Source organism: Colius striatus, chromosome 11, assembly GCF_028858725.1.
Source record: "Colius striatus isolate bColStr4 chromosome 11, bColStr4.1.hap1, whole genome shotgun sequence".
In the NCBI taxonomy this organism is placed as follows: Eukaryota; Metazoa; Chordata; class Aves; order Coliiformes; family Coliidae; genus Colius; species Colius striatus.
This window is the reverse complement of record NC_084769.1, coordinates 13,226,105-13,249,778: the sequence shown is the minus strand read 5'-3', so window position 1 is coordinate 13,249,778 and position 23,674 is coordinate 13,226,105. Positions and strand designations below refer to the sequence as shown.

The 23,674-nt window shown below is 49.6% G+C and overlaps 1 protein-coding gene across 1 annotated transcript; it reads right to left on the bottom strand.

Annotated features, from left to right (window-relative positions):
• Positions 1-5,465: 5,465 nt before the first annotated feature.
• Positions 5,466-19,553, bottom strand: LOC104554478 (uncharacterized). The gene is made up of 6 exons (XM_062004906.1): positions 17,836-19,553; positions 10,970-11,144; positions 9,997-10,201; positions 8,958-9,580; positions 7,977-8,122; positions 5,466-7,181 (listed from the first exon to the last, which is right to left on the bottom strand). The coding sequence occupies exons 1-6, from the start codon at positions 19,404-19,406 to the stop codon at positions 6,386-6,388; spliced, it is 3,516 nt and encodes a 1,171-aa protein (XP_061860890.1). The 5' UTR covers positions 19,407-19,553; the 3' UTR covers positions 5,466-6,385.
• Positions 19,554-23,674: the final 4,121 nt, after the last annotated feature.

The following is a 23,674-nucleotide window of genomic DNA, read 5'->3' as shown; positions in this document are numbered from 1 at the left end:
TTATGTCCCATAAGACAGGGAGATGGTGATATTCCTCTTTCATAGCTGAAGTGAGGATGTAACTTCCTGAGCCCCATGGCAATCAGACCAGCTTTCTTTGTTCTTGCCCTTTGCCACTGCTGCTTCTTTCTGGCTTTATCTGTTTGTAGGTGGGAGGAAGGAAGGAGCTTAATCTGGTTCTACTGCCAAAACCTAAGACTTGTGAAACAGCACCCCTAGGCCCTGAGACACAGCCGTGCAGAACAGGGTCTCATGGGGACCCTGTGGGAGCAGGGGCATGGGAGAAGGATTCCCTCAGCACCAGTCTGGTGTCTGTGGGGCTGGAGGATTCCAGCACGCAGGATCTGAGGCCACATGGTGGGGCTGGTTTCTGGCTGCAAGGTGAGTGTTGGTGGGCGCTTCGCTCTGGCTTGTGTCCTGGTGCCCCAGCGGCATTTGGTCACACAACAGGTCTGCTTCCTGACCTGGGATCCCCTGTGCCTAAGGCAGCTTTTCAGTACATCCCACATCTGGCAGGTCTTGCATCTTACATGGTTTTTGAGAGCTGGTGGAGATACAACAGCACTGCACCAGAGGTGGGAGGGACAACTGGGAGGGCAAGGGCTTACAAGTTCTGTAAGGTGTGGGATCCTTCTGACTAAGGCTCTGTGAAGTGCAAGTGCCTGAGAAAGAGATGCTCCAGTGTCAGAGATGATCCTGGAAGTATTTAGCAAACACCTCATTCTTTCCCTTTCCTAGGCTTTGGGAGGCCCCCCATCTGGGGAATTGGACTGGATGATCTCTTAAAGGTCTCTTCCAACCCCTACCATTCTATGATTCTATCATCTTGCTCTCACAAGCATCCTTTGTGAGAGGTAGCCTGCATAGCACGTTCCCCTGCTGAGCATGGGGAAGGGAGAAGAAAACAGCCAAGTTTCTCCCTGGGCTGCAGCAAGGAAAGATGGGAACATGCGTTTTGCAGCTTCCACTGCACAGAGTGATCTTGTAGCTCTGGTTGTGAATCCATACATCACTCTAGTCCTAAATGGTAAGTTGAGTTTCTGTCCCAGAGCTAGGAGCAGAGGGAAGAAGGGAAGACCCAGAAGGACTTGGATAGGGGAGTGTCAGCTCTGTCCCTTCCATTTCCTGGGGTAAGGGGAGCAGCTTAGCCAGCAGGGAACAGCAGTGAGAGATGGAGCTCTGAGGGCTGTGGGAGCTCAGTGGCTTGGGATGAATCAGATGCACTTGAACTCTGAACAAGGAACCGCTGTTGGTACTGAAGGGTCTGTGCAGCCTGTGCTGGCAGCTGGGAGGGAGGGAGTGACTCAGCACAGGGGCTCTGGAGAGTCTGACTCAACAGCCAGTGCCACTATTCTGGGAGCCGCTTCAGCCCAAGTGTGTGCCAGGGAGAATGCTCTTGGATTGTCTTTGTATTTACTCACTGGTTTGAGGTGGGTTTTTTCCCCATCTTGACGTCATTTCTGTGTGTTTATTTCAATTAAACGGGCACTTACATAGTTGATTAACTGCTCTGTATTTATAGCACTGCCTGTTCAACCCTGCAGATCAATGGAAGTGCTGACCTGAAACCATCTGGGAAACGGGGGTAAGCCGAGCTCCATGGCACAGGCCACAGGGCAGACCTTGGGGCTGGCTGCTGAGCTGGGAATTGATTAACTGCAGCCCTTGTCCAGCCAATTCTTGAAACTGGCACTTGTTACAGAGCATTATCACCTCCTGACTGCCCTTCTGTGGTGCCAGCACATGTCTCTCTGCAGTGAACTGGATTCAGGAACTGATGTAGCTGAAACAATCTTTTTCAGCAGTGTTTGCTCCCAGTCTGGCTCACTGCACAGTTCAGCACACGCCGTGCCAGCGTGGGGAGGGAGGGAGGGAGGGAGGGAGGCTGCTTTCTCACCCTGCAGCCCCAGCTTGAAGCATTCCCTGAGTGTAACACCATGTGGTGAACTGTCTGGGGTTTCTTACAGCAATTGATTGGCTTCTTGTTTTGTTCAGATTGCCAAGGATTTTCTCTTTGGGCAAATCATTTGCCTTCATCTTCCTACAAAGTGATGACCTGGGCCGCGTTTCCAGCTGGTAGTGCTATGACACACCAAGGCAATAAGGAGAGAAGAAAGGGAATGTGGCTGAGTCCTGGGGTCTGTGTGTGGCTGCTGATGTGTTACTCATCAGCAGTCCATCCTCCCTCGTTGAAGCACTGTCTGGTGCTGGATGCTGTGGTGCAGCTGTACTGAGGCGTGTGTGGGGGCTTAGGGAGCCTCCCACCTGCTGGGAGTGCCATTGGACAAGGGTTTGATTTGGAAAGAGTGAGTCCTTCAGGGTACATACCCTGATGAGTGTTTGAGCCTGCAGTGTTTGGACTGTGCAGTGTTACTGTCAAAACTTTTAAATGATTATTTTTCTAATTGCTTGTACCTGTCTGCACCCACAGCAGCCCCTGTGAGAGATCAGGCAGTTCCTCTGCCTGCCTCCTCAGGAAGACCTCGCTCCATCCTGCTCTGCTGTAGCGACAGGAGGTCACTCCTTACGACAGTGAGGTCTTTGGATATTGATCTGATCTCCAGCAGGACAGTTTCCTCCACTGCTTTTGGTTCCAGGTTTTTCTGATTTCAGGTCAGAGAATGTCAGCCTAATTCCAGCTGAACCTCACCTGGTTCCTTCACATACGTGTAAAGGGAGACGTGGCTGACATCACAAAATGAGAGTTACCACAGCTGCCTCGACCGTGAGCCCAGAAGGGGGATCATTGACATGGTGCTAGAAGATTTTGAACTGTCTTCCCTTTGAGCATGTCAGGGACAAACAAGAGGGTGCAACGTTCACCAGAATCTCCTGCTGGAGATGTGCCCTCCTGGGATTTCATCTCTGTAATAGATTCACATGCATTGAATGACTGAAGGTCCCCAAGGCAGGAGATCTGAGATGGTCTCGGAGCCTCTTTTCAGGATTTGGGATGTGCTGAGGTTTTTCTCTCAGTCTGTCATTACAGCTACAACAGCTTCTTGCTGCCAGACCACTGCTGGGGCCCCCTTTCAGATGTGTTCCTGATCTTACAGCAGAGACCCACACTGAAGGCCCCCTCCCCATCCTCACTTCTGTTAAGGACAACCAGGAATGTACAACAGCATAAAAGAGAAGATCTCTGTTCAGTAAAGCACAAGTCTTTGCCCTCTAAAGTATTTCTCTTCCTCTCCCTGTAGTTTTTTCAGGCTTTCCACCCAGCCTGCTGACTCTTAAAGCATCTGTTCCTTCTTTCCTCGAGACCTGATCTCACAGGGGGCTCATTTTGACCTCTTGTGTGTCTGCCTTATGAACTCTGCATGGACCCTATGATAAAGACTGCTCTTTGTTGTTGCTTTCCTGGTGAATGACCAGTAAGACTCATCTTAAATTCTTGTTAAAGGTCATTTATGAGATCTGATAAGGGAATAATTGACTTTCTCTTTTTCCCTGTAACATGGTACTTCCAGAGAGGTCTGCGTGTACTACCCAGTTAAGCTGAGTGGGCAGGAGTCTTGAGAAGTAATTTTAGTATGGTCAGTCATGAGACAATGAGGGGCATGAAAATATTACAGAGCATTAGGATGACCAGTTTGGAACAAATAATGGCTTTTCTGGCTTGCAGACAGCTCTGTTCCCGAGGTCCCTGGGTTATAATAGCACTCGTCAGCTTTGTTAATCAGGAATGGAAAACTACAGCACAACTCATCTTCAGGACTGCCAAACAAGATGTGTACATGTGTCACTGAAAGCCCTGGAACTTCCAGGAGAGGGATCATCCAGTTAAGGTGCCTGGCGATGATGGAGGCCTCTTGCCCTGCATGTGTGCTGACACTGCTCGCTCTTCCCCTGCAGGCCCTGGGACCACAGGGCTTGTTCTGTGCTCCTGTTCCCTTTCCACACCTGTAATTTCAAGGCAGGCAGGCAGCTGAGTACACACTGCATACGTGACAGGTAAACAACATCAGGAGCACAACCTCTGTGTAGCTGAGAGGTCCAACAATCAGCTGTCGCTCCCCTTCCCATGGGAGGCTGTCCCAGATGAAAGAGCCCGTGCTGTTCCCTGGCCTCAGGGCTTCCAGGACAGGGCTCCAGCACCAAGTACACACCCTGCTCCTAACTCAACTTCTGGCCATTATTTGTGGACTTTCTTCTGGGGAGAGTTTGCCTGGGTCACAGGAAATAGGCTGTGATTACTAGGAGCCTGGCAGGCAGGTGTTTCCTGTGATACCTACAAAAACCCCAAATCTGACAAACTAAACAATCACCCAAACGCAAGATTGATGCTTAATATCAGAGCTTTTACATGGACTTATTGTTCTCTAACCTTTCTGAACAGCCAGGGAGACTGAAGGTATCTTGATTTAAAGATAGGACTGTACAAACAGTCCACGGCTGGTTTTGTGCAGGGATTGTGTGGAGAAAATCACTGTGCTGGAATGTAATTGCAGACTTTCCAGAAAGCAGCCGCAGCTTCCCGTGGCTGTGAAAGCCACTTGCTGTCTGAGTAATTGAAGCCATTACCTTACTGTACTTATGCCTTCCCTTATCAAAACTGCCACTGGTGCTCACAATGAGAATCAAGCTGTGCCATTTTGATCTTGGGAGAGAAAACAAAGGTGCCACAAGCTGTTGCTTTTTGCCTGTTAGGTGGATGGGGCTGGAAGGCTGACAGATGGACACCCATCATGGCAGCGTAAGAGAAACCTTCCTCCAGCAGCTGCTCTGCTTCGGCATCAATCTCTTTGAAGAACACACCACAGCCTCCAAGCGGTGCCTTGTGCTCTTCACTGGCTGATCAGTGCATGATTTGGGGGCTGACTTTACAAGTCAGTGCATATCAGGGCTGATTTTACAAGACTAGAGCTACCTCTGTGAAGGCAGCCTCTGTGTGCCTTCCTTTGTGCGCTCACTTGTGTGAATCCTCCTGTAAAACAAACACCTGTAACAGAGATATTCTGTTGGTAGTGTGGAATACTGATGGGCTTTGTCTTGACCCCAGTGGGCTGGAAGAACATTCGCAGGCTGTCCTCCAAGATCCACCGACCAAACTTGAGGCTGCTTTCCTCTGGCCCCTGGGGCTGTAATCTGGCCTTTGCTGTGTAAGCCACAGCGTGACATTTTGCTGGTCTTGTAATCACAAGGCCACGGTCAGTGGTAACGTCAGGCTGAAAAGGTTAAACCCTCTTTGCTTTTTTACCATTTGCTTTGAGTAATTTCCCTGCTGAGGGGCTGGGAGAGGCTGGACCTGACAGGGGATGGGCTGGCCTGCCAGGCAGGACGGCGGCAGAGCAGGAGGGCTTGTGCCAGTCTGTTGTGGCCTGGTGCCAGTTAGGGTGGCAGGCTGGGACCCTTTTCCCAGTCTTGTTAGGAGTAGCCCCCGAATTCTGCTCAGGGCATCCAAAGAACAGATGTAGGCACAGCGTTCACCTGAACACCACTCACACTAAGCATCTACTCCAAAATACAAACATTTACAGAAACACCCACCTAAAGTCATTGAAACATAATTATTAAAACCTTTTATGTTACTCTACAGTACAATGTAAATTGCTCCTTTCTTTTAAATTTTGAAATACACTACATTACATCATTTAAATAATGGCAAACTTTCAAGTTCACTATCAGTGGTAGCAGAGCTGTATTTACATACAATTCTGAGATCTCTCAGATGCAGCGCTAGGCTCCAGTCCCTCAGTCAGTTAAAGAACAGATGTCCAGGGGGTGTACTGCTCTTCCACAGCTCCTACGCACGTTTGAGGTGTCTGTGTCAGAGAGCAAGAACTCCCTTTATTCTTTGTTTTTTGCTGTGTGCATGCAGCTGAATCTGAGCAAAATGACACCTACTTGATTTGGATTAAAGATGAAAGACCTTTCTTTTTAAACAAGTCTTTTGGCCGACTATACAGAGGTGAATAGTGAAATACAGTCCTTAGGAGCAGCAGTGGAAAACATAACTTTCTCCAACTTACATCCTCTGTTGCATAATACTGCACCTAATTTTGACCCTGACTTTACCTAATGCTGATGAAATATAGTCAATAGTGGAAACCTCTCTCATATGGCCAAGACTGGCTTTCAATGCGATCCATGCAATGGCAAGCATCATACATCATTCTCCTGCAGTGCAATATTAACAAGTGAAACTCAGTATTTTCCTGCAGAGATGTGCTCCTCGAGGGAAGCCCATCTCTGTACATCCATCAGCCACAACCAGGTTGTGAGTCCTGAGGCTGGAGACCCGAATGCAGCCGTGACGCTGGCTTGCAGCACTGCCAAGAGTCTGCGTGGGCCAGGCTCCTCCCGGTGCGGGCCACACAGCAGAGCGAGTTCAAGCCACCGAGGCTCTGATGGTCCTCAGTGGTGGCAGTGGCAAAGCCGGGGCTCAGGGCCTGGTGTGCGGGGTGCTGATCATGATGTTGGGCAGCGCGTTGCGCCGCTTCTTCCAGGAGCCCAGCTCCCTGGAGTAGCGCCTGATCTGCCTGAACCAGTGGTGAGTCCGCGCCCGGTCGCTGTCCCGCAACACAAACGCCTCCCGCCTGATCTCAATGAGTTCAAACGTGTCGTCGCAGTCGGGGTCGGTGGAGACGATGCAGTTACTCAGCCTCAAGGGCTCCCTGAGCAAATGGAACTTGCCGTTGTTTTTGTCCCTGATGAGCACCAGCACGGCGTCCTTCACGGGCCCCGGCTCGGCCGACTCCAGGCTGGACTCGGACACGCGCTTCATGTTCACCAGGAGGAGGACCTGCATGTTCTGGAACTTGAGGGTCTTGCTGCCTTTCTTCACCCACTGGCCGTCGGGGGGCTGGGCCAGCTGCAGAGACCCTTCCATCACAAACCGCGTTTCCTCCCGCAGCCAACCCACGGTTTTGAGGGCGGTTTCTCTCATCTCGATGTTGATGACTTCCCTCTTCTTCTTGCTGTCCTGGCGAAAGGAGCGGAGGGTCCACGTGTTCCCCTCCTGCTTGGTTTTCATGTTGATGTGCTCCAGGTGGGACTCGATGCGGCTCTTGGCCTCCCGCAGGCTGCCGTGGTCTGGGTGGTACTCAGTGGTGGCCTTGATGATTCTGCTGAGCAGCAGTGGGTACTTGGTGACTCTTTGCAAAGGGGCCATCAGGAAGGATCTCAAGTTCATCCTCCGCAGTGCTGTGTTGTCATTTTGGGACACATTGAGGAATATTCTGCAGGAGTGTAAGGAGAGAGAATGAGACTGGCTGTTCTGCCGGTGGATGCTGCAATCCTAAATGCAAATGAACGGCGTGGTGCTGACAGCTGCTGAGCATTGCAGCTTCCCCTCTGCTTTTAACAGCCTTGTGAGTTCTGTCTTCTCAAAAACTAACAATTTCTGCAGCTGTGCTCAGCTGCAAAGCAGTGAGGACGTGCCCAGGACACTAGCACATAACCAATGAGGGCGTGGTCTTACTCTGGTACACACTGACGTGGGCCTGAGGCAGATACATCAGCTTAGATCAGATTACATTAATTTCTGTCTCCTTTCATCATTAAATTACAAACTCTAACCAAGAATTTGGTACTGTCATCATTTTAAGCTGTTGCAGTGGAGAGAGAAGGGACTCGCCTGACATTGCCCAATAGGCCAGGGCTAGGAATGGAGAAGAAATTCAAGTCACACATGCTTCACACAGTGGCTTTCCCTCGTGGAAATCCAAACTGTGCTCTGGTGCAGGGCCTGAGAGCTGTTTCCTCATGACAGCTCAGCACTGTGGGCAAATTCTGCTACCACAAAATACAGTGTATAGCTGGGGACCAACTGCCTGCCTCAGTGGAGATACCAAAGATCGAATCTCTTTTGGAGAATAAATTATTCTCCTCACTCCAAGAGAAGGCAGCTCATCACTGAACAACAACATTAGCATCAAAACTTGGATCTAGTTGAGCTGACACAAGGCTGCATCCCCAGCCTGGTGCCCTCCTGCCCCCAGAGCCTGGAAGAACATGCTTGTCCCTTTTCTTACCTGAGCAACTCTTTCTCCTTCTCCAGGGCATTGAGCATGTTCACAGAGGAAGACTGCTGGAGACAGTAGGTCTGAAAGGCTGGCAGCATGTTCACAAACTCAAGGAACACTTCGCCAATGCACACAGTCATCAGGTCGTCGTCCCCCTGCAACACACAACACAGCCCCTGCTCAGGAGAGGCACAGGCACGCAGCCACCTTCAGCTCCACCAGCATCAGCCTGCTGCAGGAGCTGGGGAAGGCCAGACCAAAGGTGGAGCTGGGCTGTCCCTTCCCGGTGGAAAGGCAGCCCCTGCAGGGCTGGGGGAAGCAGGGCAACGCTGTCTAACTGCTCGCTCTTCTACACATACAGACATGTCTTCTCTGTTCTGAAGGCTCGGCCAGCTCAGCAGGGCAAAAGCTCACAAGCCAGAGGCCAGAGTGAGCCTGCTCTCAGGAGTGTATACTGGGGTCCTTCCTGCCCTCTGACCACCACAATGATGGGGCTTGAAAGTTCCTTGTGCAAGGCATGGCACGTGAGTAGAACAACTGGCACACAGAGCTGTAAGAGCCAGCTGTCCTCAGAGCAGCCAGTCTAGAGGCAGGCTGCAATAAACTGCAACCCAAGGCAAACACACCCAAGCCAGCGCAAGATGAGCTGTGTCCAGTGGTCACAGTCTTACGAGTGTCCAAGATAACCAGCTTAAAGCTAACCTTGGCAATGGGGCAGTTAGGTCCTGTTAGCAGGACCTAATGATGAGCAGATGGCCTGCTAACATCAGTGGCAGCAGACAGACAGCACAGAGTGAGTCCAGGAGCCGTGACCTGACACTGGCCTACTGAAGGCACTGGTTTACAATAGCTGAAGGAGCGAGGGACTAGGTAGATGACCAGAACTCAAGTCCTTCCTCCTGATCCTCTGCTCCATCTGTGCTGTCTCGCTGATACAAAGCCTATTCCTGCCTGCGCAGGCTGGCCCCTTTAGAGCCTGCAGCATCATACCTGGTCAAAGGCCTGATCGATCTCCTCCTGGAGTATCTCCAGGAAGTTCTCGTTGAGGTCGATGAGTTCCTGGATGTTGCTGAAGATGCCCAGGAGCTGCTCCTGGCTCAGCAGCCCAGCTGCCTGCATGGGGAGGTAGAACTCCTCTTTGATGATGCGCAGGTCCTCGCCGTAGCTGGCCTCCGTGTTGACAAACTCCAGCACCGACTCCTTGCGCTCGGTGCGGCGCTTGCGGCACTTCTCGCAGAGGTCGGCCCGCCTCTGGTTGCAGTTCTGCACGTCCGTCTCCCCCGGCAGGTCCCGCTCCCCGCAGTCGGTGCAGGGCTGGTGGGCTTCCCAGGCCTGCAGGGAGCTCAGCGCTTCGGCCGCCCTGCTCCTCCACCTCCGGGCTGGCAGCTGGCCGATGCCGCTGTCTGCCCTCTCCACCTCGGCTGCCTTGGCGCGGGGACCCTCGCTGCCAGCCACATCATCCCGCACGTCGTTGACGCCAACGATGCCGCTGTCGGTGCTCAGGCTGCTGACGTTGCTCCAGTGATGCCTGGAGCGGAGGGAGCCGCGGGGCGTGCGGCGGGTCTCATCAAAGCTGCCACCGTGACCGAGGTTGGCTTTTGCCACCACTGGACCTGAGAACAGACACAAATCGTTACAGGCGCTGCCAGCTGCACAGAGCTCACCTGAGAAGCTCAAGCCAGCACAGCCACCAGTCGTAGGTACTCTTGCAGGGTGGGCTGGAAACAGGGCTGTTAGCTGGCTGCTCTCCTCTTTGGCAAGAGTCAGTACGTGGCTCCCAGGTGAAGCTGGGGGCCTGTCATCCTTGCACTGCCCACACCTGTGAACTCATCTGTGCTCTCTCTTCCCCTGCCAGCTGCCAGGCAGGGACAGAGATGTGGCAAAATAGATCCTAATTTCTTACATGTCTGGGTTAAACCCTGAGCGCTTCCCTCCCCCAGGTCAGTAGAGTTACTCCATATTTACACCAGCATAGCAGGGCTCAGGATCTGGCCCATGAGCCCCCTGTGAGTGTGCAGACTGTGGGTACCATAGTCTCGCTCCTGCCGGCGCTTCTGTGCGTGCTGCCGTGCTGCAGCTGCAATCTTCAGCTCCAGTTGCTTCCTCTTCACCGAGTCCGTGGGCATGGGGTCACTGAAGTGCGGCCGCAGCCGGCACTCCCGCTGTGCCTTGGCACCCTCCGTGCTCTCGTGCACCATGTCAGAGCTGGACCGGCGGCAGCCTGTGCTGGGGCTCTGTAAGAAAGGCAAGCGAGTTTGGAGCCAGGCAGTGGTCAAGGCAGCACCTGGTTTGCAGCCATTGGATTTCAGTTGCCACAGGAGAGAAAAACAAACTCATCAGCGATGGGACTGTAAATGCAGCTCTGCTACATGGTCATTAGCAAAGCATTTCCCCCAGGTCTCTGTGTCTTGCTGAGTCCTAACAGCAAGGATCCCTCCCCCTTTGTTGTAGTGTAGCTCTGAAATACTGTGGCTCTGTGGTGGCTGGATCATGGCTGTCAAATAAATATAAAGAGATCAACAGCATAGCCCTGGCTAAGAGCCTAAAGAGGGGGCTGAGCCTGTCCCCCAGGGATCTGAGCTAGCTTGCCTCTGTTCTATGGAGGTGTCAGCCCTGCAGGGTGAGGAGCTCCAGCCTCCATGCCTTACCTACATTAGCAGTTTGTCCTAGCAGGGCTGGGAGGGAGTCTGATCTCCCTGGCAGCACAGCAAGGAGGGGCTGGTGGCACACTGAAATACTTGGAGGGGTTATTGCTGAACTCTATGCAAGAGATGCAGCAGCAGATAGGCAGGGGCAGAAACTAGCTCCTGTTTCATTAGCTGTCATAAAAAAGGCTCTAGAAATGCAATAAGAGTTTAATTGTGCATGAGAGTTGGTGTGATTTCAGATCCCAGGCTCCTGGTCTGCCCAGTTCCTACAATGAAAGGATCCTTTAGAGCTTCTGAGAAGAAAATAAATCCTAAACACATGCTCAAGATGAGAAGCAAATTCCTCTCCCTTACATTCCCTGCAGGTGGAGTATCATTGGATGTCTCATTGCTTGGCTTGTCCTCCCAGGTCTCTGTTGCCATGGACATCGCTGTGGGCTGCTGGCTGTCCTCTGGAGGTGGGAGATCAGCGTCCCTCAGATCACACTGTCCCTTGGAGGGGGATTTAGCAGCACTCTCAGCATTGCAGCTGCAGGGGAAGAAGCAGACTCTGATGAACACCACATATGCATTTCACTTGCTGTTCCTACCACAAGTGAGACTGAGCAGCAAGCCCAGGTTGGAAGCACCAGCCACAACACTCCAGGGGAAGTGCAGGCAGGAATCTAGCCTGCTCAGGATGGATGGCTGTACATGTGCTTCAGGGGCTCTAAACACAGATCAATTATAGCAGTGCAAATTGGGTAACTGCACTCATGCCAGCATCAGTCTGGGGTATCAAGTCTCGAGTGTTCACAGGGCATTTTGGTGTCCATAAAACATGAGGTTCTCCCACAGGGGCCAGAAAAACCTCTTTCTAAATAGGCCATATCCATATTTGCTGCTATTTAAAGAGATGTCAACACAGAAACCATATTGCTCATTTGGAAGAAAATCACCTGAAAAAAACCATAATACTTTGAAGAGATTAGAGGATTAATGGAGCTTTCCCTCTGTTTTTCATCTCATATGATCCCAAGCCCACTGAAACCACTGGAAAGATTCTCTCTGCTTTCGGTGAACTCAGGATCAGGACTTTTGGTACACTTAAGAGTCCGGAAAAGATTGGCAGAGTCTGTTGTTCTCACTTGGCAATTCTGAGATGCTCTTATTCACGCTGTCTGCTGCTAACAAGGGCCTGGCCCAGCTGATAAAAGCAGCCTGTTCCAACCCCACATTCTCCTCTCTGTAGACACCACCACCCCTCCAGACAGACACAGTCTGGTGCAAAACCACTGACTTGACAGAGTAGTTGACAGGCTGTAGTCTGATACCACTTGTGATACAGGTTATTTTAACAGACTCTCTAAGACACCTCCTTTCCATGCATAATGAAGCCTGCTTGGAAGAACATGACTTTTGGGATTTACTTAATTTTTATGGTCCTTTAAAAAGAAAGGTTGTGAGGACTGGATATAGATGGTCATACATCCAGCAAGCCAGTGTCTGGAACATATTTCAGGTCATGCATGTATTTTATGCTTAACACAAGTCTCCTGTGACGAAAATCGGCTTCTTCTGAAAAGCTTCACTCGTGAACTTATGCTGGTAGGTCACACTGCTGATGTGCAATTCCAACACTGCTACAGCAAACACATGAGACAGATGGGCATTTTCCTTCCAGCGAATGACAGTTGGCTCCGATAACAAACCATCAGCCAATACTGAAATCGTTGAAGAGGGAACAAATCTCCCAGAACACAAACTGGCTCTGTTGTCAGGCCAGAAAAGTTGGTTTGCAACTTCCCAGCTGGTGCTTTTTCATCTTCCTCCATTTACGCTTCCAGGTCCCGGCTGACACTACCAGAGGATTTACTAACTTGAAAGTGCTGAGCCGTGGCTGTGCAGCAATGGCACAGTGCTAACAGCAGGCTCCTGGCTTTCCTGTTTTGCTGTACTAAGTCCCTGCTGTGTGCATTTGGAAGCGTTACTTGCCCCCTCCAGGCCTCTCATCCCCAGCTGAAGCGGAGGCCAGCGCCAGTACGTGAGGCAGCGGGCTGTAGCCCGGACGGTACTGGCCCCTCACAGTGCTGCAGGAACAGCAGCACACAAGCAAGGCTGGGGTCCCACCATGGGACCGGCCTGACCTGCTCTGCCTTAAGGAGTTCCTGTCTCCTTTCTCCATCCCAGCCCCAGCCACAACTGAGGTACCACTCCTTCACGTGGTCCAATGTAACTGTCTGTGTGGCCATGATCCAGAATCGGTTTTTAAATGATCTGGGTTCAAAAAATAACTTCCTTCATGTACTGCCAGACAGTCTTTCACTGAATTGGGTAAAATATGGACAGTTCAGGTGGGCACACATGCAGAGGGAAGGCAGAGGTTAAGGAGCAAGAAAGCTCTTGAAGAAGATCTGCCACTGCTGGAAAACCACCATTTCCAAAAGCTGCTGCTGTTCAAACAGCTTCTGGTTGAAACATGCAAAAGGAAGAGACCATGCTGAGGCACAGAGGAGCAACATGATGTGTCCAAGGTCAGCAGCAGACCCCAGAACTGGAATCTTCTCTTCTTGATCACACAACCTCCCACCATACAGACCATACTCTCAGAGAGAAGCTGAGCTTTCATTTCCCGTTTTTACAGTGCTTCAAGATCACCCACTTGAACACGGAAAGCACTCCAGAGGATGCCTGCTCCTCTAAGTGAAGCTGGCAGCACCTCTCTGCTGACAAGGTCTGCAGACCAGATGCCACTGCTTTTTGTGGTTTCCATAATGTAGTGATTTTGCCTGGGCCAGGTTTTGGTAGCAGGGGTGGCTTCTTTTTGTTTAAAGAGTTGCCAGAAGCTTCCCCTGTAGCTGATAGGGTTAGGGCCAGTCAGTTCTAAGATGGATCTGCAACTGACCCAGGCCTGGCCAATTAGTGACTGAGGTAACACCTCTGTGAATAACGTATTGGAGAAAGGGAAGAATGAGGAGAGTGAGAATGTGAAAACATCTCCACAGACACCAAGGTCAGGGGAGAAGGAGGGGGAGGAGGTGCTTAGGCCCTGGAAGGAAGATTCCCCTGTGACCTGTGGTGAAGACCACGGTGAGGCAGCTGTGCCCCTGCAGTCCATGGAGGCCATTGGGAAGCAGAGATCCACTCGCAGCCCGTAGAGGAGCCAATGCTGGAGAGGGTGGATGCCTGAAGGAGGCTGTGACTCTGCAGGATGCTCACCCTGGAGCAAGTTCCTGCCAGGACCTGGGAGGCTGTGGGGAGAGAGGAGCCCATGCCAGAGCAGGTTTGCTGTTAGGACTTGTGACCCTGTGAGGGACTCAGGCTGGAGCGGTTGTAACCTGAAGGACTGTTCTCCCGGTGGGTGACCCACGTTGGGGCAGGGTGTGAGGAGCTGCCCCCATGGGAGGCCCCATGCCGGAGCAGTTTGTGAGGAACTGTAACCCATGGGAAGATCCCACACTGGAGAAGTTCATGGAGGACTGTGTCCTCTGGGAGGAACCCCACAGTGTAGCAGTTGGAACTGTGAAGAGGCCTCCCCCTGAGAAGAAGCACCGGCAAATTCCATCTGTAACATCCCCCATGCCCTGTGCTGCTGGGAGGGAAGGAAGGAGAGTCCTGGGAAGAAGGAGGAGTGGGGGGAGGTGTTTCGAGTTTCAGTTTTATTTCTCATTTTTTCTGCTTTGTTCTGGTTGTTTATTAATAAATCAAAGCATTTCTCCTCAAGTCTGTTTTGTCCATGACAGTAATTGCTGACTGATCTCCCCATCCTTACCTTGACTCACAAACATCTCGTTACATTTCTCTCTCCCCTGACCAGTTGAGGATCGGGGAGTGATAAAATGACTTGGTGGGCATCTGGCACTCAGATAGACCTAAACTACCACACATAACCCAAAAAGGATACTTAAAAACAATCTCCAGATGTGACCTATAGCAGGAAGAAAAGCCAACACTACTCAAAAAGCTAAGCTAAGGAAGTGTGGTTGGAGACATTCAACCCACCCCATGGGTGGCCATCTGGAGGTAAGGAAGGCAATGATGCAGAGCCCACACCATGTGAAAAGTGATGTCTTCTGGTTAGGATTAGATCCCTCCTGCATGATGTAGTGGCCATGCAGCAGTGGGGCGAGTGCCCCCCACAGAGCAGTCGCTGTGCACCACACACCAGTGTGATCAGAAGGATGTAGGCAAACCAGAGAGGATACAAACAGTTTTGTAGAACTACATCTTAGAGCCGCTCCTTTAACCTTTGTCCCTGGCTTAGGAGGAAGGGGGGACACTGCCAAGAAAATGGGATATTGCCCCTTCTAGTCCTCTCCCCTGTCAGGGATCTGGGCTGCCAACACGTCCACACCAATGCCTGCTCAAGCAGTCCCCTCTGTCCTCACACAGAGCTAGCGGGAGCACTGGCACGTTTCCTTCTGTGGGATCAAATCACCTACTGGGATAGGAGTTTCATCTCTTGGGTTGGTGTTGGTTTTCCCTATTGTCCCCAGGACAGGTGATATGTTTGGGTCAGCACAGGGAGGACAAGTTCTTTCTGAATGTCCTCTGGGCCATCATGTCTGAGTCTCATGGAAGCAGAGGCACTGGGTTTGTAGTGTACAACTGGAAATGCACCTTCACGATCCTTGTAGTAAGCCTCTCCATGGTTTTATCACAGCCTAGGCCAGCAGTTCTCAGCCCTTTCCACAAGTTTCTGGCTCTTTCTGACTAATGGAAATATTTCTGACTGCTCCTTCCCTGCTGGTACCTGCCTTCCAGACTTGGGAGTCTTCTGCTACGGGCAGCTGTTTTTGCACCCACCATCCTGGTGTTATCCCAAATACATCCCCACCACTGTTCTCAGGAAGCCTCCTTTCTCAGTTGTGTCTTTTGCTTCCTTGCTCTGTATTTTGGCGTCACCTTGTCCCACATGCATGTTCCATGCAAGGAACCCCAGGCCCTGAGCAATTCACTGCTTAAACAGTTTCAGAAAGTGAACTATCCATTGAAATGCCTACAGGATTTCCACCTAGATCTCACTGTCCCTTCCCAGCCGGGACTACAACCTAAGTTAAAGGTATCCAGTGACCTATGAAAGGACTAAAGCCACCATAATTGTGAAACTGACAATCAAATCTTCACTGATGAAATACTAAGCCATTTGAATGAGTCTTGAGTAATTAATGATGGATTACTAGAGAGAGAATTAACTTACCAGGCAAAAAAAGGCTTGGGGAACTCAGTATCTGTGGAAATGACACCAAAATCCCAGCTTTCAGCTTATTTCATTTGAGACTTGGAAAAAATGTGACCTGGATGTTAGCAGTCATAATTTAGGACCCAAAACATCCAGACAAAACGTCTCCCACCTTTGCAGTGACTACCAACTTGAGTTATAAATTCATAACCTGGCTTGTTACAGTCTCAGGTGACAATGATGGAAAATGGTGACATTTCCAGAGAAAGGAAACTGGAGTCTCCCACTAACCAGTACTTTGGCACTGACAATAGATTTGGGTTCCTTCTGCTATCTTGAAGAAATGTCAATCTTTACCATTAATTGTTATTACTATGGAAAATGAACAGGCCAGGGTGGTTCCTTCACATGAAACAACCTCTCCATTACTGCAACCACTGCCATTCTAATTTTTTAGATCAATTATCATTCTGGTGGTGGTAATAAAATCATCTCATATATTTTAACAAATACAACTAGGGAGACTGAACACATTCACAGACACGAAAACCAACTGCAGATATTAAAAGCACAGAAACCACACTGAAACCATAAAGGCCCTGGACAGAAAGTGCTTGGATGAGGCTGGGAGAGTAGGAGGAAGAAAGATTATAAGCACTGTCTGTTTCCTGGACACACTGCTGTCATGCACCTTGGGCTCCAGCCACTAGTCAAACCTTTGACATGCTCAGAGATGGCTGTTCTTAGGCTCTCACTCAGGGCTTGTGCCATTCCAAGTATTTCATTTCACCTCAATGATACTAATAACATCTCACTCAATGAAAGGGTTGCATACCATTACTTTCTCATCTGTTTCTTCATTGCTTTTCCGTACTCTAGACCAAAAGCACAAAGGCTGGGCTGGAGAGCTGAAGCAAGAGTTTAGGGCTCTGACACCACTTACTTCCTTATGAAGTGGCACAAGTATTTCTGCTCATCACTCTGGCTCTGTCTACATGAGGAACTTCAGCCCCGTAGAAGTTCTTTCAGATGACTCCTTGGAGCTCTAGCATTCCAGAAATACCAAGCAAGGTTGACGCCCTGGCATTTCACACACCGCATCTGTGGGTGTCAGAAGCAGCCAGGAACCAAGCCAAATGTAATTCTTGGCAAAGCCAGTCCCCAAAGTCAAGTGTATGGAAACGAACCACTCCACCAATACTTCCTCCTCCTTTTCCCATCAGCCTTATCTACTGATTAGACAGAGATGAGTGCCCCAAATTCCTAGCTTCCTGGACTTTGCTGGTTCCTGTTGGGCCACCTGCCTGCACAGAAAGGAATTCCCATCTCTTTGGCAGGAGGGAGGTAACAGGACTGCCATGTCCAAAACCAGGACAGAGAAAGAAGTCCTAAGCACATCATACCCAGAGAAGAGAAAACTCTAGTTAGAGAAGAGGGAGGATGGCTTTACACAGGTATTTTCTCTCGCTGCTTATGCTGAGCTGGTACAAGGATGGTATTTGCAAGCACTTTCACTTGCTGCCTGTGCTGGTCTCCAGTGGGTGATTAAAGACTCATAGCAGCCATCTTGCTCTTCTTTGTTTGCCAGTTCACTGTATACAGGCAACAAGTGAAAACACGTGTTGCTGCTGTCACACTACCTAAATTCATGTCCTACATCTTTTTTCTTCATAGGAATCATATTAGTCCTTTGTATTTTTCAGCTGTCCTCTACTTTTAATAGGTGTTAAAAAAAATAAAGACATTGCAATAATTTATTACAGAAATAAAATGGGTGGGAAATCGGGTGTTAGGACTACTAATGGCTGCTCTCTTGACAGGATTAAGATGTACAAAAAGGCAAAGTCTACACGAAAATGCTTTTTGATGTTTGATCCCACGCAAAGAAGGAGTTTAAGATCAACGGCTTAAAGACACGTCCAGGCGGCTATCAGAGGCCCCAAGATGAAAGGCTCTGCCAACAGCAGATTTATGCTATGGGAGTCAATGTATACACCAGGAGAGAGATCAGATTGTTAACAAGGGAACTGCTTTCAGGTGACCCCACAAAGCATGTTACCTTTTCTTAATAAGTTCCAGGGCCGAACCTATGAATTCATCCTTCATTTTTTGTAGCTTAGCTCCATAGCTGGATAAGTCTGTGGCTTCTAACAGCAGCGATGAACAGCAAGAGGACTGGGCCTCAGAAGCCAGGGACTGCCTCTCAAGGTGGAGGATATCATTTAATTGTCTTGTCTTTCCTTTCTGCTGCTCATCACTGAAGATGTCCTGCCCAGCTTTGTATGTTGCTACTGCCTGTAAAGGTGATCGTGGAATAGGGCTAGAGCAAATAGGGACCAGCGATCTCTCTGGGCTGGAGATCTGGGAGATTCTGTCCTTCAGCTCAGGGCTGCTCACCCTGAAACCATCCCATGGGGCTGGATATTGGGAAAAGGCAGCAGAAGTGTGGTTTTCATGGAACACATCATCATCATCCTCCGCTGTGACAGCAGCTTCATTCACAGCTTTGGTCCCCAGAGCTTCTGGACACATGTTCTTATTGTTCTCCCCCACCAGTGTCTGGTTTGCAGGCTGACCCTTATTCAAGCAATTTGCTGGCCCACGGCTGCTGCCAGATGAATTGGTCTCCTTGCTTCTCATTTGCTTGAATTCCTCAAAGGTGGGTATGTAGAGCCTTCCTTTGCAGCAGCCTTTCTTGCTCTGTCCCAACGTGGCTTTGACATCTGTTTCCACACTGCATTGTTCCATAGTTTCTACTGTTCTGGATTTGGCCATCACATGGCTTTCCCCAGCACGCTGAAGGGGCAAACTGGGGGAGCTATTCTGCCTTTGGAGCTGAAACCTCCTCCGAGCCTCCTGCTTGATGTCTTCTGGGCTGACGATCCTGTGTGCAAAACACAGTCCCTGGCTCCCTGTGAGTCCGTGCCTGAGAGCAGTGTGTTCCACCAAAACTGTGCAGCACTTGGCAGCACAACACTTCTTGTACTGCTGGCACATCTGACATTCAAAAAGCTCCTGGGCCGTTGGGTCAGGCAGGGCCACCTGCGGGCACACTGGCTTACAGGGTTCTGCCACCTTACTGCTGTGCAGCCTCAGCTTCTCCTTCAGCTCCTTTTTGGCATCCTCATGTAAGGCTCTTTCCTCTGCAGAAGGGAAGAGCCACTGAGGCACTTCAGCAAAAGCTGGGAGGAACACATTCTGTGCCGACCGAGATGTCTGTTTAGATTGGAGAGCAAGGTTTCTCAGTGAGTCCGCTGTGCTCTGTACTGGGGACACATCCATACAGCCTTCTGTCCACTGACCGGTGCCTCTGCAGCGACAGACGATCTCGTTATCCAGGCTCCGCCAGTGCGAGTGTAGCCCAGAGTCAGCAGCTGCTGCCCAGCGAAGGTTCTCCACGCTCCGATACATCCGCTTTTCCACAGGACTGGCCAAAGGTGCCTTGCCTGTGTGGCAATGGTCTAGAGTGTGGAAGTGTCCAGAAAAAATATGAGTGTCTAGGTTCTTTAGTGGATGCATGCTGCTAACTGAAAAATCCTTTAAGCCATGTTGCGCATAGAGCTGATTATTTTGGCAGCTCAAGATCACCCGGCAGTGTTCCTGTCTCTCATCAACACTGATGTATGTCATAGCAAATGCACATGGAGGCTCTAAGACAGTGGCGTCTAGGGGGAGAGGAGGGAGCTGGGGTGTCGCTTAGATGCCAGTCAATGTCCACACACCACAGACAGCAAAGTGTGCTGCTGGGTACTCACATAAGAGAGCTCTCACATGGGTTGAGTCGCCATGCGTAGAAGACCTGTGGATGGAAGGAAAGATGAGTTACTGAAGCAGCCTGGTGATGACTCGCAGGATGCAACAGCAGGTCTGCTTCCAGGTAATGCAGAAGCCAAACACCAACAGCATGGGTAGAAATAGAGCAGCATAACTAGGAGATGAGCCACGGGGCTTAGGGCAGGGAATTTTTTCCATCCCTAGCCAAGCCAACTGTGGCTTTACACTACCCATCTGAACCTGGAGAAGTTGATCCTCTCTACCCATAGCAATTCCCTCACATTAACACTGCTCAACTCTAATGACAAAGTGACTACAAGTGCTTGCTGCAGGCTCAGTTTACTCACACAGCAGCGCCGAGGAGATGGGAGGTTTACAAGAGATAATGAAGTTCTCTCCCTCAAATGAGGTGCAGTCAAGAGTGTGTGGGTTAAGGAGAAGGCTGGGGATGGGAAAGGATGACAGGACATTGTGGTCTCCTGGAAGACTCAAGTAGCAAGGAGGAAGAAGGCTGACTGCTGGTGTCCCTTAGAGTCAGGTTGGAACTCACAATGCTCTGATTTACCCTTCAACAGGGAAGATGCATACAGTTTAGTGACTGGTAGCCAAGCATTTCTAAAGGCCTTGTCAGTGCAGATACAAAGGTACCTCACAGACCTTTACAAATGCACTCTTCTGACCCCTTAGCAACAGGCCCAAATGATCACCTCCCCACAACAGTTCAGCAGAGGCCCAGAAAGAGAAGGTGTGGTGTTCAAGGCTCTTCCTGTGATCCATGTTCAGCATTGGGAATCCACGTGATTTAATTACATGTTTAGAGCAATGCAGAGAATTAAATCCTAGAACTTCAGCTTGGGCCAGCTGGATGAAGGTTAAGTGTCTAAGTCATCCTTGGAAGCAGAAGGCATCTCCTTACACTGAATGGAGAGACTTCAAATTTCTCTTAAGGATTTAGGTCTCAAGGACTATCCAGCAGTCACACAAGACATCAGCGTCTTCTACAGCCCTGTCCAGTCCCTCCCTTGGCAACCAGAGACAACAGGAACAAATGAGCACCACACGTAAAGGACAATAAGACTGGGTAGGGGATATGGGATTAGCCTGAGGTTCGTAAGGGCAGCATAGAGCTGGGATGGTGGGCCATCAATCTCTAATGATAAGCCAGGCAAGAACCAACAGAGTTAAACACCCAGCAAGAGGCTTCAGTAAAGCAAGAGAGTACCATGTAAGCTATACCCCGTAGTGTTTGGTCTGTAGTGCAGCTGGGTTCCCACATGCTGCTACCCATTCAGGCAGAACAGCCACCTTGACCAGGAGGGCAACAAAGAGGCTTGTCACTTCCTGAAGGTTAAGACACCTCAGAAGTCTAACCACGTGAGGCACCAACAGGCATCTTCCCTCTGAGGAGAAGTCTGAGGCAGTCTATTGCCTGGAAAGCCAATCTTGGTAACTCACTGGTAGCTTGCTTTGAGTGGTTCAAATTAGCACACTTTCCCCACATTAATGAAACACTCTAATGTAATCCCAGAGAGGGAAGGCAGAGCTGCTCCTGTGGATCACTGCTGAATAGAGAACATTATTTCTATCCTTCATAACTGCTAAAAATAAAAATTAAAAGTATCTCTCAAAGCATGGCTGTTCCCCAAGATGTCACAGGCACTTCTCACCCAGTCTTCTCATGGTGGGGCTGGAGTTCCCCATTCTTCGCGGCTCTGGAGGAGCCCACAGATGACAGCAGAGAAACGTGAGGATCGGGACTTTCTGTGATCATAGGTTATAACATGATCTGTCAAGAAAGAGAGAATGAGATGATGTGAGAGCCAGTGACTGAGCAGGAAACAGTGCTCCTGGTAGTGTCAAAGGGCTCCTGTGAGAAAGTGCGGTTAATGAGAGATGTCACGGCCTGTCAGGTTGGTCTGTGATCAGGTCACAGTCATGGGAATAAAAGCAACCAAGTATTTTCTGCACTCTGCTTTCAGACCAAGTAGAAAGAGAAAACAACCCTTACTGTAGCGAGAGCTGAGAATAAAGCAGTCCTTGCCCAAGGCAGGGAGCTACATACAGTAAGGCCTGAGGAGAAACCAAGGCCCACGTGAGGCAGGTTCCAGGGCTACACACTTGTAAGCTCTGTGTGTACACGTGTGAGAGCGAGAGAGCCAGAGAAGAAAGCGCACAGGCAGAGGGAGAAGCAGTCATGAGAAGAGCAAGGAAACAAAGGCACAGAAATGATGGGGTGGGATCTGTCTGTGGTTGCTCCCTTCACCAACACATGGGGCAGCAATGAAAATACAATTGGCTTTTGTCCTCATAGTCTGTCTTCAGGTGGAAGTTCACTGGTGGGGCCCATAGATAGAGACAGCAAAAAACACATGAGTTAATATGTTTTCAAGATGATCTTTTAGCACATCCTCAAAAGCTCACTGTATATACAGAATATTTACCTGAAATCTTCAACAGTCACTATTAAAGAAACACTGGGAACAACAGCAATATGAAACAGTTTATTCTCCCACCATCTCAGAGCTATAACTACAGTCTATAGCTACAGCAGGTGACCCCAGGTATGGAAACTAGCAAGTACCAGAGAAGTGTGAGGCATGAGAAGTAAATGTCAATCTCTCACACTGTGACCCAACTCTATGTGTCCTAATTTACTTTCTCCTAAAGACATACAACAGTCCTAATGCACCCTGTGTTCTCTTCCAGTTAAACCAGGCAATGACTTGCCAGTTCTTTGTGAAGAACTCAGGGTGTACTCGAGTACTGTGGGTTGATGTTGCACTCCTTCATTTACCCACCTGGGTACTTTGAGGCAGTCCTGCCCATGCTTCCTCAAAGCTAGGGCTTTATTCTAGTCCAGCAATCCTCCAGGCCAATGCTGACTTATTCCAGGTCAAATAGCAAAAAGTTAAAGGTTAACAAGCTTAGTGTTGGCTGCTGATATGGGAATGGCACATCATTGCTCTTCAATCATGCTGTCTGTGCAATATTTGCCTCTTCCCTGGCTTGGGGACTGAAAAGCTTCTGGTGGTTATGAGCCTCACGCCTTAAGTGAGCATAAGACTAAAGGCATCATTTGCTCATCTTACTTTCTATCATGTGATTGTGTTTAATCAACTTGTCCACTACTCTGATAAGTGCCTGCTTGGAGACTTGCCACTAACCTTCATTTTTCCTGCAAAATCTCCCCAAATAACTTCTTATTTCTCAAGGATTAAAGCCTGAAGGATAAATTGTTCCTTCTCATACACATAAGAACCATTTTGCTTGGCTGACCTTCCCAGCAAAGCACCAGACGAAGCATCAGGAGGATGAAGTATGTAGGCACAGGATAAGTTGTTCAGTGCTGGTGAGTTGCACTGTGGAGAGGACCAGTCGTGTCCAAGGACTCCAGTGACATTAGCACAGGGGACCAGAGCCTTACGAGGCCTCAGGAAAAGAAACTACCCAATGTGGCAGAGGTGAGTAGGTTTGCCAGTGCTACTTCACAGAGTTCACTGCAGCAAGATCTGCTTGACAGACTTGTCAAACAGGGAAGTTTGTTCCATGAGATGGTGAAAGGCAGTTTGCTATTGTGTGTCCATTCCTGCCCTAATCTGAGAGATCAAGTGAGCTTGGTACATTTTCCACTTCCCACATTTACCACACCTCAGTCACACGCAAATTAACTTCTCAGTCACGGCCGTCACATCAAACTCCTGTTTGCAGGGGAGAGAAGTAACCTGAGTCACCTTATTCCATCTTGAAATGAGAGATTAAATTAACCTTCAGGTCTTAATCTAATTTCTCTGCATTGGCTTTTGCAAATAGCACCACTGAACAGAAGTTTTTTTCTGGAGTACAGTCTTCCTTTTATTTCAGAGATCTAACCAGCTAGAGGGAGGCAAAAGGCACATTTCAAAGAGCAGTACAAAGGATTTTAGCAAGCTATGATACTGCTGTGAGTTTTTTGCTATCTGATACAGCAAACCTCATGGACACAGCATGATCTGTCTAATGCCATCATGCACATTACTTCAGCTGCTTAGCAGAACCACAGCAGTCTCGAGGGAAAGAATGCCAGATACATCTGTTTATTCAAGTTAAAGGTTAACAAGAAAAATAAAGGTGCCTTGGTTGTGTTT

Excerpts from the sequence above, each read along its gene's own strand:
- LOC104554478 (XM_062004906.1), bottom strand. The coding sequence starts at position 19,406 with ATGACATACATCAGTGTTGATGAGAGACAGGAACACTGCCGGGTGATC. Across the intron at positions 9,581-9,996 it reads CCGGCAGGAGCGAGACTATG|GTCCAGTGGTGGCAAAAGCC; the intron begins GTACCCACAGTC and ends GTCTGTTCTCAG. Across the intron at positions 8,123-8,957 it reads TCGATCAGGCCTTTGACCAG|GGGGACGACGACCTGATGAC; the intron begins GTATGATGCTGC and ends TGTGTGTTGCAG.